The sequence below is a fragment of the Rhododendron vialii genome, chromosome 11a (genome assembly GCF_030253575.1).
Source record: "Rhododendron vialii isolate Sample 1 chromosome 11a, ASM3025357v1".
Taxonomy (NCBI): Eukaryota; Viridiplantae; Streptophyta; class Magnoliopsida; order Ericales; family Ericaceae; genus Rhododendron; species Rhododendron vialii.
In genome coordinates this window covers 18,099,148-18,112,433 of record NC_080567.1, presented here as the reverse complement: position 1 = coordinate 18,112,433, position 13,286 = coordinate 18,099,148, and the positions used below count along the sequence as shown (strand labels likewise).

Here is a 13,286-nt window from a genome sequence, read left to right as displayed (position 1 = left end):
TAAAGTACGTTTCAATACGAACATTTTGGTACCAAGATCATGAAAAACCGATAATCACAGAATTAGTTATGAATTTTTGTATACCGGCTGTTTCCCGGATGTGCAAATCTGTGCGTGGCTGTCTTCTTTTACCTTTCTGGGCATGATGAACATTATGGGTGGATTTGGGTATGCTGAAAATTTCGTGGGTTTTGGTAATCTGTCTTTTGGGAGCCCTTCTACTATGAATCAATTTTTTATGTCTTCATAACAGTTAAAGTACGTTTCAATACGAACATTTTGGTACCAAGATCATGAAAAACCGATAATCACAGAATTAGTTATGAATTTTTGTATACCGGCTGTTTCCTGGATGTGCAAATCTGTGCGTGGCTGTCTTCTTTTACCTTTCTGGGCATGATGAACATTATGGGTGGATTTGGGTATGCTGACAGGAGCTGCATATTTAAGTTAAGAAGGGATTGGCGTTGGAATCAAGTGATTCGGTTCGGTTAAGTATACAATTTTGGTGAATTTCTAAAGCGGGGTTGGTCGACTAGGGCGGAAGAGTTATGCTTTTTCAATCAATTTTACTTGTTTCCATCCTTGAATTCACGTTGTTTAAGTGGATATAGTCTAAGGTAAATGATTAACTTCACCAATTTGACATGTAGGGATGACTAGGCTATTTTTTGTTGCTTATAAATCGTAAACTATGCCCACTAGCTATGGAATAGGCATAGTAGTTTACTGAATATGAATCTTGCACTCTTGTACAGATCTTATATGTTTGAACCAGAAATGGAACATGAAGAAATTTCTAGCGTCAATGAAACCCCTATGTTTCAACCACCACCTCAAAGGTATATCTCTTTCTCTGGTGTAGACAAATAGTGTAGAACGTTGTTTTTCTAGTGTAGTTACCTAAATAGCTATTGTTGTCTTTTGGTGTGTAGAATGCTATCTTTGGATGATATACCACTAGTCTCACCATCACCATCCTCACCGTCACCATCTCAACCGTGTGTGGAGTCTGGTAATTCTACCCAACGACTTTTAACTCCTCAAGTGAAAGCCGAATTGATACCAAAAATTGGACAACAATTTGATAACTTAGACAAGGTTTTCAAGTTTTACAACAATTACGCTAAGGAAGCTGGTTTTAGTTTGCGAATCTTTTCTAGCAAGACGAATAAGAACAAGGAAACCATTAGGAAGGAGTATGTTTGTTTCAAAGAAGGGGTGAGGAAAAATTCTAAAGCCAATAATCGGCGTCGGGGTTTAACTAGAGAGGGTTGTCGTGCAAAACTGTCAGTCGTGAAAAATCGGTTAGGTGAAGGGTTTGTTGTGAAACAATTTGTTGAGGTGCATAACCACGAACTTACGACGCCAAAGAAGGTGCATTTGTTGAAATCTCACCGTCGAGTGTCGGATGCACAAAAATCATTATCACAACAACTTTCAGCTGCAAATGTGCCACCCTGTCAACAAATGAGTTTTTTTGAGGTGCAAGCCGGGGGTTTTGAAAATGTTGGATTTACACGACGAGACCTTTACAACTATGGGAGGGATAAGAAGGCATTTGTTGGTGGACATGACGCCAACATGTTGTACGAGCATTTTGAGAGGAAAAAAGCAAAGAATCCCGGTTTTATGTTTACATTCGAGAGAGATGATGAAGATAGAATGACTCATTGTTTTTGGGCCGATGCAACCTCTAGGAAGTTATACCAATATTTTGGGGACGTGGTGGTGTTCGATACAACATACAACACAAACAAATATTGTTTGATATTTGCACCTCTATTAGGGGTTAATCACCATGGGCAAACAACGCTTTTTGGGTGTGCATTCTTAAGCGACGAATCAAGTGATTCCTTTGAGTGGCTTTTGAAGGAATTCTTGAAAGCGATGCCTGGACCCCCGCCCAAAATCATCATTACTGATCAAGATCTAGCAATGACCAAAGCAATTGCTTGTGTTCTTCCAACTACGTTTCATAGATATTGCATTTGGCACATTGTTAGTAAATTTTCTGAAAAGATAGGTGCATTGGCATATAAACAATATTATGAGGAGTTCAAAAAATGTATTTGGAATTCCGAGAGCCCCGAAGAGTTTGAAGCAATATGGGTAGATCTTGTCGGAAAATCTATGCTGTCCAACAATGAATGGTTGCAGGGCAAGTACGAAATTCGTGAGAGATGGGTGCCAGCATTTACGAAACACATTTTCTCCGCTCACATGACAAGTAGTCAAAGAGCTGAAATTTCTCATTCATTCTTCAAGAGGTATGTGTCTTTGGATAATTCAATGTTGGATTTTGTGACACGGTTCAATAGTGCACTTTCACGTCTACGACATAATGAATTGGATTTGGATCACAAGGATGTAAATGAGAAGCCAATCTTGAAAACCTCGTATTTGATGGAAAAGAGAATGAGTGAAATATACACACTAGCTATATTTAAGAAATTTCAGGAGGAAATATTTCAAATTGGTGCCTATGTGCTTACGCTTACACATGAGGATGAACATCGATGTGTGTGGGAAGTTCAAAGGGAAGAAATGGAAAATTCGAGAGGTCGTAAGGTTTCGGTAGACAAGTTATCGAACCATGTGACTTGCAGTTGTAAGATGTTTGAATTCGATGGAATTCCATGTCGCCACATGTTGGCGTGCTTCTCTAGAATGCAGATTAGGGAACTCCCTACGGAGTACATTTTGCAGAGGTGGACTAAAACAGCAAAAGCGGGCAGAGTTATGGATGACTTGGGCAGTGCTGTGAAACAAATATGTGACCATTCGATTTTCGTGAGGCGAAAAGGTCTGTTTGAACAAGCTCATGATGTGATTGAATACGGTGTAATAGATGAAGAAGGAACTGAAGTGGTATCCAAGCACCTATCACTTGCGAAGAAGGAAATTGCTTTAATGAGGAGTGCTTACAATGGTAGTTCAACGAATCATACCCAAGTGCCTGTTTCTCTCGGCAGCCAATATTGTTTTAAAGAACCACTTAAAGTTAGGGCAAAGGGTTGTGGTAAGCGATTGAAAGGAGGAAAAGAGAAGACCGTGAAGAAAAGTAGAAAATGTAATGGTTGTGGGTTAACGGGACAGTCGCATGACAAAAGAAATTGTCCAAAACTTCTCAACATGTAGGTGGATGCATTTAAATATGTTCATTTATAAATTTAAATCGTTTCATAGTGGCCTTTTAATTTAATTGGTTATTTTTATTTTTTTTTTGCCTTAGCTCTTCGCAAGATGTTAGGTTGGACGACGGCGACGGCGACGGCGACGGCGACGACGACGACGGCGACGACGACGACGACTTTGATGAAGAATGTAAGTGTTTTTTTTTATGTCAAATACGCACTCGAAATAGACATCGACAATGACTATGCATGGTTTGAATGCTAATTTTATTTGTGTTTCAGAAACTACATGGGTTTGTGGTTACGGAGATGGAAATGGCAAGGCAATATGGAGATACAAAGGTTGTGATGACTTGGAAGATCTTGAGTTAACGGGACTTGTGACCTTTTTTTTGTCTTATAATTGGGCTTGGTTAATGTAATGGTGTAGTAGTTTGACGTAGTAGTTTGATTGTGGCCAGCTTGTGTGTTCCAACATTTGTAGTAATTTGAACATTCGAAATCTTATTGACTACGAATTTCTGCTTCTGTTCTAAGTAATGTAGTTGATAATTGGAACTCAGGTGTTCTTTTTTGTAAGGGTTGTCTGGTGTTAATTTGATTTGTATCAGATCTAATTTTGTACGCACTACAACCTGAGTATTCTTTTTTTTTAAATTTCTTTGGTCGTAAGAAGTTTTTAATATGCCTCTTTGGTCATCAGAAATCTTTGCTCCATACTCCCTTGACACAGTGATATTTTATGGCAGCATCCCTCACAATATGGCTCTGTTTGTTTTGACGTAAAATATTTTTGCAGAAAATATTTTAACCATTTTACTTTGTTTGGTTAGATAAATAACAAGTAAAACAATTTTGGGTGTAAAATGATTTCCATCATAAGGCGTAAAATGACTTGCGCTTGTGATAGCCGTAAATCATTTTACGATACTGGATTGAGATGCCCGCTTCACCCAATCACCCATTGCTGACAATTGAGTGCACGAATGCCCACCGGCCCGCCAGGCATCATCTGAGACTTTTGCGTGATTCTACACGGAAGCAAACCAACACACACACACGGAAGCAAACCAACACACACACACTCATGTACCAAACAGCCACAAATAAAAGTTCAACTATCATTTTACTTGTAAATAACACAGTTTACTTTATAATTCCATTACTTATGTCATACTCCTACACTTGGTCACTGAAAGCAAAAGAGTGCTAAATATTTCCTTAAATGCGTTTCATCCATCAAACCGAATCCCAAAATAGTCAGAAGTTACTGGGTTAGGCCAAAAGCAAATCAACAACTAAGGCAAGTATTTCATATTCCTCGTGTTCGGAACAGTTTCAGTGTTCTTCATGAACCACACAACAATGCATAAAACTAATAACATAATAAAACACTTTGTTTTGTAGTCAAACAATTTAGCTTCAGCTTCTTGTAATTTCTTTCCCAGCTTCTCATTCTCTCTTGTAAGTTCATCCACCTCCTTGCTCAAAACTTGATTATCTCGTCTCAAATCCGAAATTTTTCTCTCCATATTCTTGTTGTCAACTTCCAACATTTGTTTTTCCGTGTCTTTTTCAGGGTCAATCCAATAGAAGAAACCACATCCATTATTAGGTAACTGGATAATTTTCAAAAAAAGGCCATCAGTTTCTAATGAACGGAATAAATAATAAATAAGAAAAACAAAATATTACCTTATAGTTTGCACAACCTAGGAATCTTCTTCCCCGATTAGCCTCTGTGTTTGCAGTTCTTATAGGTGATGGTATTCCACATTTGCAAGGAGGGCCTTCACTTATGCTATTGAAATGGGAAGAAGAAGATGAAGTGGACATCTTTGTACTGCAAAAGCAAATATTTGATTTAGTAACCGGTCAGCTACAAGATACCAATCTCTACTGTCGTGCATCTATACACCTGTTTTCTTTTTCTTCCAGACACACAAAATTTATTGAACATGGTAATTACTTCCTCAATTCATCCATGTTGGACAACCATTGAACATGGCCATGAAACAAAGAAATGGGGGTACCCCAGGCCAAATGTATAATCTATCACATTTCTTCTGAAAAGGAAAACACATTATCTACACAAACGATAAAATTACCCATAACTATTCAAGACAAAAGGGGCAAAAGCAGAATACTATACATATGAATATAACAACACACAAACCAAAGCCGATATCTGAAAAGCAGAACCACGTGCAGGGCTAGTTGGGGGTACCCCGGGCCTCCCCAGTTTCACAAGGAGTTTATTTTACTCTACTGGATTAGGCACTTACCAGGCTTAACTTTACACTTAATGTTTCTCTTCATAGTTACACTAAAAATATACAATATTAGAAGTGAACTCCTGTTAAACAACGCCAACTCCGAACCTATATCCTGGCTCTGTGGTTATCGGTTTTTCATGATCTTGGTACCAAAATGTTCGTATTGAAACGTACTTTAACTGTTATGAAGACATAAAAAATTGATTCATAGTAGAAGGGCTCCCAAAAGACAGATTACCAAAACCCACGAAATTTTCAGCATACCCAAATCCACCCATAATGTTCATCATGCCCAGAAAGGTAAAAGAAGACAGCCACGCACAGATTTGCACATCCGGGAAACAGCCGGTATACAAAAATTCATAACTAATTCTGTGATTATCGGTTTTTCATGATCTTGGTACCAAAATGTTCGTATTGAAACGTACTTTAACGTTTATGAATACATCAAAAATTGATTCCTAGCAGAAGGGCTCCCAAAAGACAGATTACCATAACCCACGAAATTTTCAGCATACCCAAAGCCACCCATAATGTTCATCATGCCCAGAAAGGTAAAAGAAGACAACCACGCACAGATTCGCACATTCAGGAAACAGCCGGTATACAAAAATTCATAACTAATTGTGTGATTATCGGTTTTTCATGATCTTGGTACCAAAATCTTCGTATTGAAACGTACTTTAACGTTTATGAATACATCAAAAATTGATTCCTAGCAGAAGGGCTCCCAAAAGACAGATTACCATAACCCACGAAATTTTCAGCATACTCAAGATTTATTCAAGACTCAAATCAAGCAAAACAAAAATTCAACACTAAACCAGCTTAAAAATAAAGCACAATTTTTGGAGCAACAACCCTAACCCTTCAAATCAAGCAAAGCCCTAAAAGCCATAAATCTAGAGCAGAGAGAGAGAGAGAGAGAGAGAGAGAGAGAGAGAGACCTTGAGGTGTTCTTCTTCTTCGTCGTCGTCTGACTTCGTCGTTGGATCAAAATCGTTCTTCGTTCTCCTGTGTTCGAACACAAGGGGTTAGGGTTTACGGTTCTGTACGGAACGAGAGAGAGACAGAGGGAGAGAGAATGAGAGATCGAGAGAGACCTTGCGTGGTGTTCTTCTTCTTCGTCGTCGTCTGGCTTTGAAATCGTCTGGTCGTCGTCTGGTTTCAAATCGCCTGTCTCGCTTCTCTCTCTCTCTTCTGCGTATCAAAATGAAAAAAGGGGAAAGAAGGATCTGATGCAGTGGCGGAATGACCCGCGTGTTAACTTTACCCGTGACCCGCCCGGCTATTACCCGCGAATCCCTTCTTTAAAACGCCAGCCGTTGGATTAGATCCAACGGCTGAGATGAAAGTCCCGCACGAAACCTAATTTAAGGGATCCCTTATATGAACCTGAGTGTATATATATATATATATATACACGGGGCGGTTCTGGAGATACAAAAAAAAAAACACTTAAAAAAATGCCTCATAGTTTCCGATCAAATTTTGATGATCCGAGCCGCTCAATGTGATCAGAACGTGATTTTAAGGGTACCCATGAGAAATCAGCAAAAAAATGATCAGGAAGGGCTTGATCTGAACAGTTTCGAACAGTTTTTTTATTGAATGATTCAAATAAAAACTACTCAAATCAAGCCTTTTTCGGTCATTTTTTTTGCTAATTTCTCGCGAGCACCCTTAAAATCATATTCTGCACACATTGCACGGTTCGGATCATCAAAATTTGATCGGAAACTATGAGATTGAAATTTGGGGTGTTTTTTTGGGTGTTCCTTGAACCGTCCTGTTCGGCTCCGAAATGGCTCAAGAACTAAGCGGGCGTGCCAAGACTTGTCGCGTCTAACGTAAAGGGCTGAGCGTCCATTTTCTGACTTTTTCACCGTGAGGGCGATAGTGCTGCAAACCTAAGGGCTGGATTACAGTGTTGGTTCATGGTTTTGCCTCTACGAGCGATAACTTAATAATTTTCTAACCGTGTAGGAAAAGAAGTAGAACCGTAGAATGACTTTATTATATCGTAATAATAAGGTCGGGGATACAAGAGAGATATGAATAACTTTATTATATCGTAATAATAAAGTTGGGGTACAAGAGAGATAGAAAACTCGAACTACTTGGAGAAGTAGTTGAGTAAATGAGAGGGAAGTGAGATAATTGCTTCACTGGGAAGGCTTTGATTTTTTAAGCGTTGAGCTTGATTGGTGTGGGAACCCTTTTTTCTTCTTATCTTCTAGTATTTATAGGCCAAGAGTCTTCGAATTTTCTGCATGCAATGAGCTTGTTGTCCTTTTCTCGTGATGACACGTGTCCCATGTCTCCCGATTCTCTCTCCATGATGCAACGATTGTGGGATGTATGCACATGTGCTTTTTCCATCGTGGGAGGTTTGCTGGAAGTGAAAAACTAATTACCCACATGTTAATTCTTGATCATGGGTAGTTGAGAGAATAATGGGCCATGTATTTCTCTTGCACTCCCTATTTCCGTGGGTAATGGCCAAGTAGTGGGCCACCTCATCCCTTTTTCCGTAGGTCTCCTGGATAATGGGTCACTTAATCAAATTAAATGGTGTTCTAATGTATTCAACCCATAAAAACACCTATCGAATTTAAATAAGTCATGGGCCGACTGAATTCTTTTTGCAAATAAACCCACGACTCTCAAACTCGAGCCCAAATCAAACTAAAATTAATTAGGCCCAATTATCCTTGGCCCATTAATTCTAACCCAATACATCTTTATTTTTTGGCCCAATTTAATTAAAAGATAATTAAATGGCCTTTCAACTCTTGCCCAGGACTGGGTGCCAAAAACGGATGTAAACAATGCCCCCCAATACCTTGATCTTGTTCAAGATCTAGGCTTGTAAATTAGGACATAGTACAGTTTTTGGTAACCGGACGAGTCCTTATCGCTAGATTTGAAAAAATAATCAGGCTTATTTAGCCTAAGAATTTTTCAAAAATTCAAATGTTTACACTTAAAAAGATAATCAGGCCATAATAAGCCTAACAACTTTTCGAATTCCGAAGTATATCTCTTAATTGGATTTGGACTCCCCACTTAAATTGAACCAAATTCCAACAACTTCCAAGATAGAAACCCCACTGAGGAGTCCTATCGGCAATAGCAATCATCAGCTTTTTAGGCCTAGGAGACACGTGTCGACGCCCCAGGCCTTGCATTGGCTGTCATGCAGTCTTTTGAACCGCCAGGACTTCCTCGGGTCAGTCAAGAGTCCCACGCTTGGGTTAATTCTTCAATCATGATCAAAGAGAAAGAGAGAGAGAAGAGACCGTGGCGCCCCTGAAATCCTGCACCATCTTCCATTTAAAATTCATTCTTAACCTTTCATTCTCTCTCTACTTCTTATTTTCTTGTACAAACTTGACCTAGAAAAAACTCTAGACCTTCATCGCTTTCGCCTGTGTTTCTAATCCTTAACAGAAACGGCCACTCATAAAGCCCACACACTGCCTCCAAACCCTAACAGCCTCGCCGTACAGATTCGAAAGATCTTGGCCGACGAACACATAGCAATCACTAACGACACTTTGGTAATTGCTAACGCTAATCGAGTCGGTCTTGGCGCAGCCTTCCAGCTAGGGTTTCCTTCCCAACTTGCCCCGATGTATCCTCTGGCAGAAGAAACCCTTCCATTCGAGTCTCCATGTCTCGATTGGACTCGCTTTTCTACGGATATTCCCAGTCGACTCTGGCACAGACCTGACGCCAAATACGTGGAGTGGCTTGACCGAATGCTGGAGGTGAAAGGGGATTTGTGGAGACAGATAGGGATCCGGGACGCCATCCTGCTCAGTAGATCCTTGATCGACATGGACAAGAACCTATTTCTTGCTGCTTCTCAATTTTGGTCAGTTACCACCAACTCTTTTCACTTCAAGGTAGGCCTTATGAGTCCCACTCTTTAGGATATTGCTTTTCTAACAGGCCTCCGTCCTCACGGGATTGAAGCCAACTATTTTCTGTCCCAAAAAACCCCCTACTTTGAGTACAAGGAGCCCTTGTCGTTCTCCCCTTTCATCAATCATTATGCCTAAAAGGGTCCTGTTGAGGATGGTGAACACGTCGCTTTCCTTCTTTACTGGTTGAACAAATTTGTGTTTTGTGTCTCTGCCAATAGGGTTACCAAAGACTTCATAGATCTAGCCTATGCCCTAGCTTCGGGGCAGAAGCTACCACTAGGCCCTCTAATCTTGGCACATCTTTATCGTGGAATGAAAGAGTTGATAAGTAACAAGTTTATTTTTGCTCTCGGTCCACTGTGGATCATCACCCTGTGGTTGTGGTCCTATTTCCCCAAACTCGTCCCGCCCATGAACAAGAACTCAGAAAATACCTGTTATGGACTTCACTATGTTGATACTCGTGGCCCTAGACATGCCTTCAGTGTCTACTTTAAGTTTTTCTATCACGAACTCGTGAGTATGGGAAAAAATTGGATGCCCTTTGTGAGAGATACCGTGCCTTGGTGGTTAAAAAGAGGTGCGTCAGACTTTGGAGATGACTATGATGATCACAAGGAGGTCTGGACCAGTTTCTTGATCTCCAGAGACCTTATGTATGGAATGGCTTTTACTCCAACAAATTATAAATGTGGAGTCGAGTATTACAATGCAACCCAATTCGCCAGGCAGTTTGGACTGTGTCAACTCACCCCTGTGCCTCCATACCAGTCCTTAAATGAGGACTTCACTGATAGGCCCGTGATCCAGCCCAGGGACCTGGAAGAAGTTAGAAATGCCCTTCCTGAGCTCAGAAAGACCTTTGCCCTTCAGCCTTATGTTGAGCGTACCGATAAGAGAGCAAAATTTGATAGCTGGTGAGGAGGTTACACTAAGATGCATTTTTCCACTCCCATCTAGATGTTCTCATGAATATTCTGTCGCACCCTACTGGAGTTCCTAAACGCGTTAATTTCTCTAAGCCTCCCAAGATCTAGATTAATTTCTTCCCTTGCTGACAGGTTCAGAAGATGAACCAAAGGATGCCTCTGTGAATCCTCCTGCTCAGAGGTCCAAAAGGGTGAAGACCACAACCAAGAGACAATGGCCAAAAGTATGAACTTTTTGGCCCCTTGCCTGTTCCTTCAGAATAAGGCAATCATGCCTTTATCTCTTTTGTAGGCCTCTGAAACAGTAGTTGTTGGTAGAACAAGAAGTAGTGCTAAGACCAGTTCTCCCGAAACCGATCCTTCGGGCAAGGTCTGAGCTTTCCTTGGCTCTTCCTCTTATCCTCTATTTAAATGTTCTACTAACCTTCTTTCTTACAGGCCACCTCCATTGGTGAAGAAGGGCAAGCAGAATCGGCTCTCTCCAAGAAGAAGTTGAGAAAGAAAGTTTCGACACCAATCGATTCTGAGAACACCGTGTCTGCCACTGAACATAACCCAATCGTAAGGATATACTGTGACATGAAATCCCCAATGTTTATGGCTCCGTATTATCATCAACTCCCCCTTGTTTTCGATCCCTAGGAACTTGATGATTACTTTGAAGAAGAAGTAGAGGTAGAAGAGAAGAAACTCGACCTGTCCGATCAAGAACCTGAGCACGAGGCATCCTCGAGGACTCCAGAGAAACATAGATCTCCAATCACCCAGTCTGTTCCATCAATCAATCCTCCTGTTGAGCCTGAGCTTGTCAATATGGTAGAGGAAGATAAAGATGAAGACCTGGATTCTCTGTTCAAATTTGCCCAAGATCTGTTAAAGGCAGCCACATCCGGTACTTCAGGTAGTGGTCTCGACTCAACTTCTCAGTCTGAGTTTACTCCAGAAGAAGTTAACGAGGCCAAAACAGCCCTCAGGATGGCCCTTCTTCAAAGCTTTAAGGCAGCCGTGCATCCCGCCAAAGCCTCAAACATCAAGAAAGCCATGGACGTGCTGGTGAAGGCTAAAGCCTTGGAAACAGAGGAGACCTCCCTCCAGTACTTTCAAAAGGAATTCCCCAACATGATCAAATCCCACGACTCTTCCACACATGAACTTAGCAAGATAAACGCTAAGTTGGCTGAACTAGACGTGGTTGATATGGAGCTAACTAAGTTCAGCACTGAATGGAACCAACTGAAAGAAGACGTCAAGGCCAATAAAGCTAACATTACTGCAACTTCCAATGAAATCCAGGACCTCAAGACTAAACTGGCAGAAGCTGAAGGTCGACTGGACGGACTTCAGATTGAATCCAAGAAGCTGACCAAGCATCATGATGAGCTGAAGGCTGGGTCAAAAAGTCAGAAGATGAAGTTGAATCTCCTAGTCGAAGAAGTTCCAAGTCTCTGTGGGCAGCGGGAAACACTTGAAGTCCAGCTTCCTAACTTTGATACCTCCTGGGGAAAGCTCAAGAACAGCCTTGAAGGCCTCCTGTAGGTCTTGATCTCAAAACTTACTCCTTCTTTCGATTTGGGCCTGTAATAACTTTAACTTTGTTCCTTTTATGCTTGGCCTGGAACTTTCCTTTAACTGGCTTAGGGTACTGGTTTGATTTGATGATATGTGGCCTGAACTTGAGGCCTTTATGAATTTTGCATGACAGGTATCATGGCCTTCGTTCAGGCCCTGTTGGTAGATCCCTCTATGGTTTATTAACAATATTTTCTCCAAAATCTTTCATTTCCCACATAGTAGGATAATGATGTTTTAAGTACTTTCCATTTGTCAAATGCTTAAATAAACCGCCATTTAGGTCCATAAGAAGATAGACATTACCTCTAAGGACTTGAGCAATCTGGTAAGGTCCTTCCCAGGTTGGAGACCACTTGCCATATCTTGGGTTCTTTTCCCCTAAGGGGAAGACTGCCTTCCAAACTAAGTCACCCTCAGTAAAGCTCTTTCTCCTTACACGTTTGTCATAAGACCTAGCAACTCTTCTCTTCTGGACCAACATGTGGTCAAGGGCTGCGAGTCTAACTTCATCTAATTATTCGAGTTCTACCAACATAGCCTGAGTATAATCTGCAGGAGTGAGGCCATGTTGATATGCTATCCTTGCTGATTTCACCGCCACTTCCATTGGTAGGACTGGATCATGTCCATATACCAACATATAAGGGGTTATATTGGTAGCTTCCTTCTTTGAAGTTCTGTAGGCCCACAAGGCCTCAGAGAGTAACTCGTGCCAAGCCCTTGGATTATTTTCCACCATTTTCTCTATAATATTGACCAAAGTCCTATTAGTGGACTCGGCTTGGCCATTCCCTTTCTCCCATAAATATTGTACCCCTATCTGCAACCAAGTGTTCAGATAGTCCAAACCTATGGATGATTCTTTCCTTGATCACCTTGATTACTTCTTGTTGATCCACAGACTTTAATGGCACTGCTTCTACCCACTTAGTAAAATAGTCTGTGGTTACCAAGATGTAAGTATGATTTCCTGAAGAGGGCGGATAAATTTTTCCAATTACGTCAATGGCCCAACCTCTAAATGGCCAAGGTTTGACCACAGCATGATAATTAGCTGCAGGAACATGCTGGATTGGGCCTGAGCTTGGCATGGTTGACATCCTTTAGAAAAACGAATGCAATCCTCTAAAATGGTTGGCCAATAGTATCCATACCTTCTGATTAGCCATCTCATCTTTATCCTTGATTGATGAGCTCCACAGATTCCTTCATGGACTTCACTCATGACCCTTATGGCCTCGGGGTGCCCTAAACACCTTAAAAGTAAATCATCCTCAAAGCTTTTCTTGTATAATTCATCGCCCACGAGGATATAGCTCATAGCCTTTCTCCTTACCTTCCTAAAGGTTCTATGATGGGGCCTCTTGAGGAAAGAAATAATAGGTGTACGCTAATCGTTCTCTGGTTCATCATCTGATTCCTCACCTGTGAAGTCAGAAG

General features: G+C 41.0%; 3 protein-coding genes across 3 annotated transcripts; 1 reads left to right on the top strand and 2 right to left on the bottom strand.

Annotated features, from left to right (window-relative positions):
• Window positions 1–408: 408 nt before the first annotated feature.
• On the top strand, window positions 409–3,559 carry LOC131306948 (protein FAR1-RELATED SEQUENCE 5-like). The gene is made up of 5 exons (XM_058333379.1): window positions 409–422; window positions 759–842; window positions 936–3,137; window positions 3,236–3,327; window positions 3,447–3,559. Exons 1-5 carry the CDS (start codon window positions 409–411, stop codon window positions 3,557–3,559), a joined length of 2,505 nt encoding a protein of 834 aa, XP_058189362.1.
• An 815-nt stretch (window positions 3,560–4,374) lies between these two features.
• On the bottom strand, window positions 4,375–5,056 carry LOC131308612 (uncharacterized). Its single transcript, XM_058335570.1, has 2 exons — window positions 4,833–5,056; window positions 4,375–4,756 (listed from the first exon to the last, which is right to left on the bottom strand). Exons 1-2 carry the CDS (start codon window positions 4,971–4,973, stop codon window positions 4,436–4,438), a joined length of 462 nt encoding a protein of 153 aa, XP_058191553.1. The 5' UTR covers window positions 4,974–5,056; the 3' UTR covers window positions 4,375–4,435.
• A 7,304-nt stretch (window positions 5,057–12,360) lies between these two features.
• Window positions 12,361–12,946, bottom strand: LOC131306947 (uncharacterized). The gene is made up of 2 exons (XM_058333377.1): window positions 12,722–12,946; window positions 12,361–12,666 (listed from the first exon to the last, which is right to left on the bottom strand). Exons 1-2 carry the CDS (start codon window positions 12,944–12,946, stop codon window positions 12,361–12,363), a joined length of 531 nt encoding a protein of 176 aa, XP_058189360.1.
• Between the last annotated feature and the right edge of the window lie 340 nt (window positions 12,947–13,286).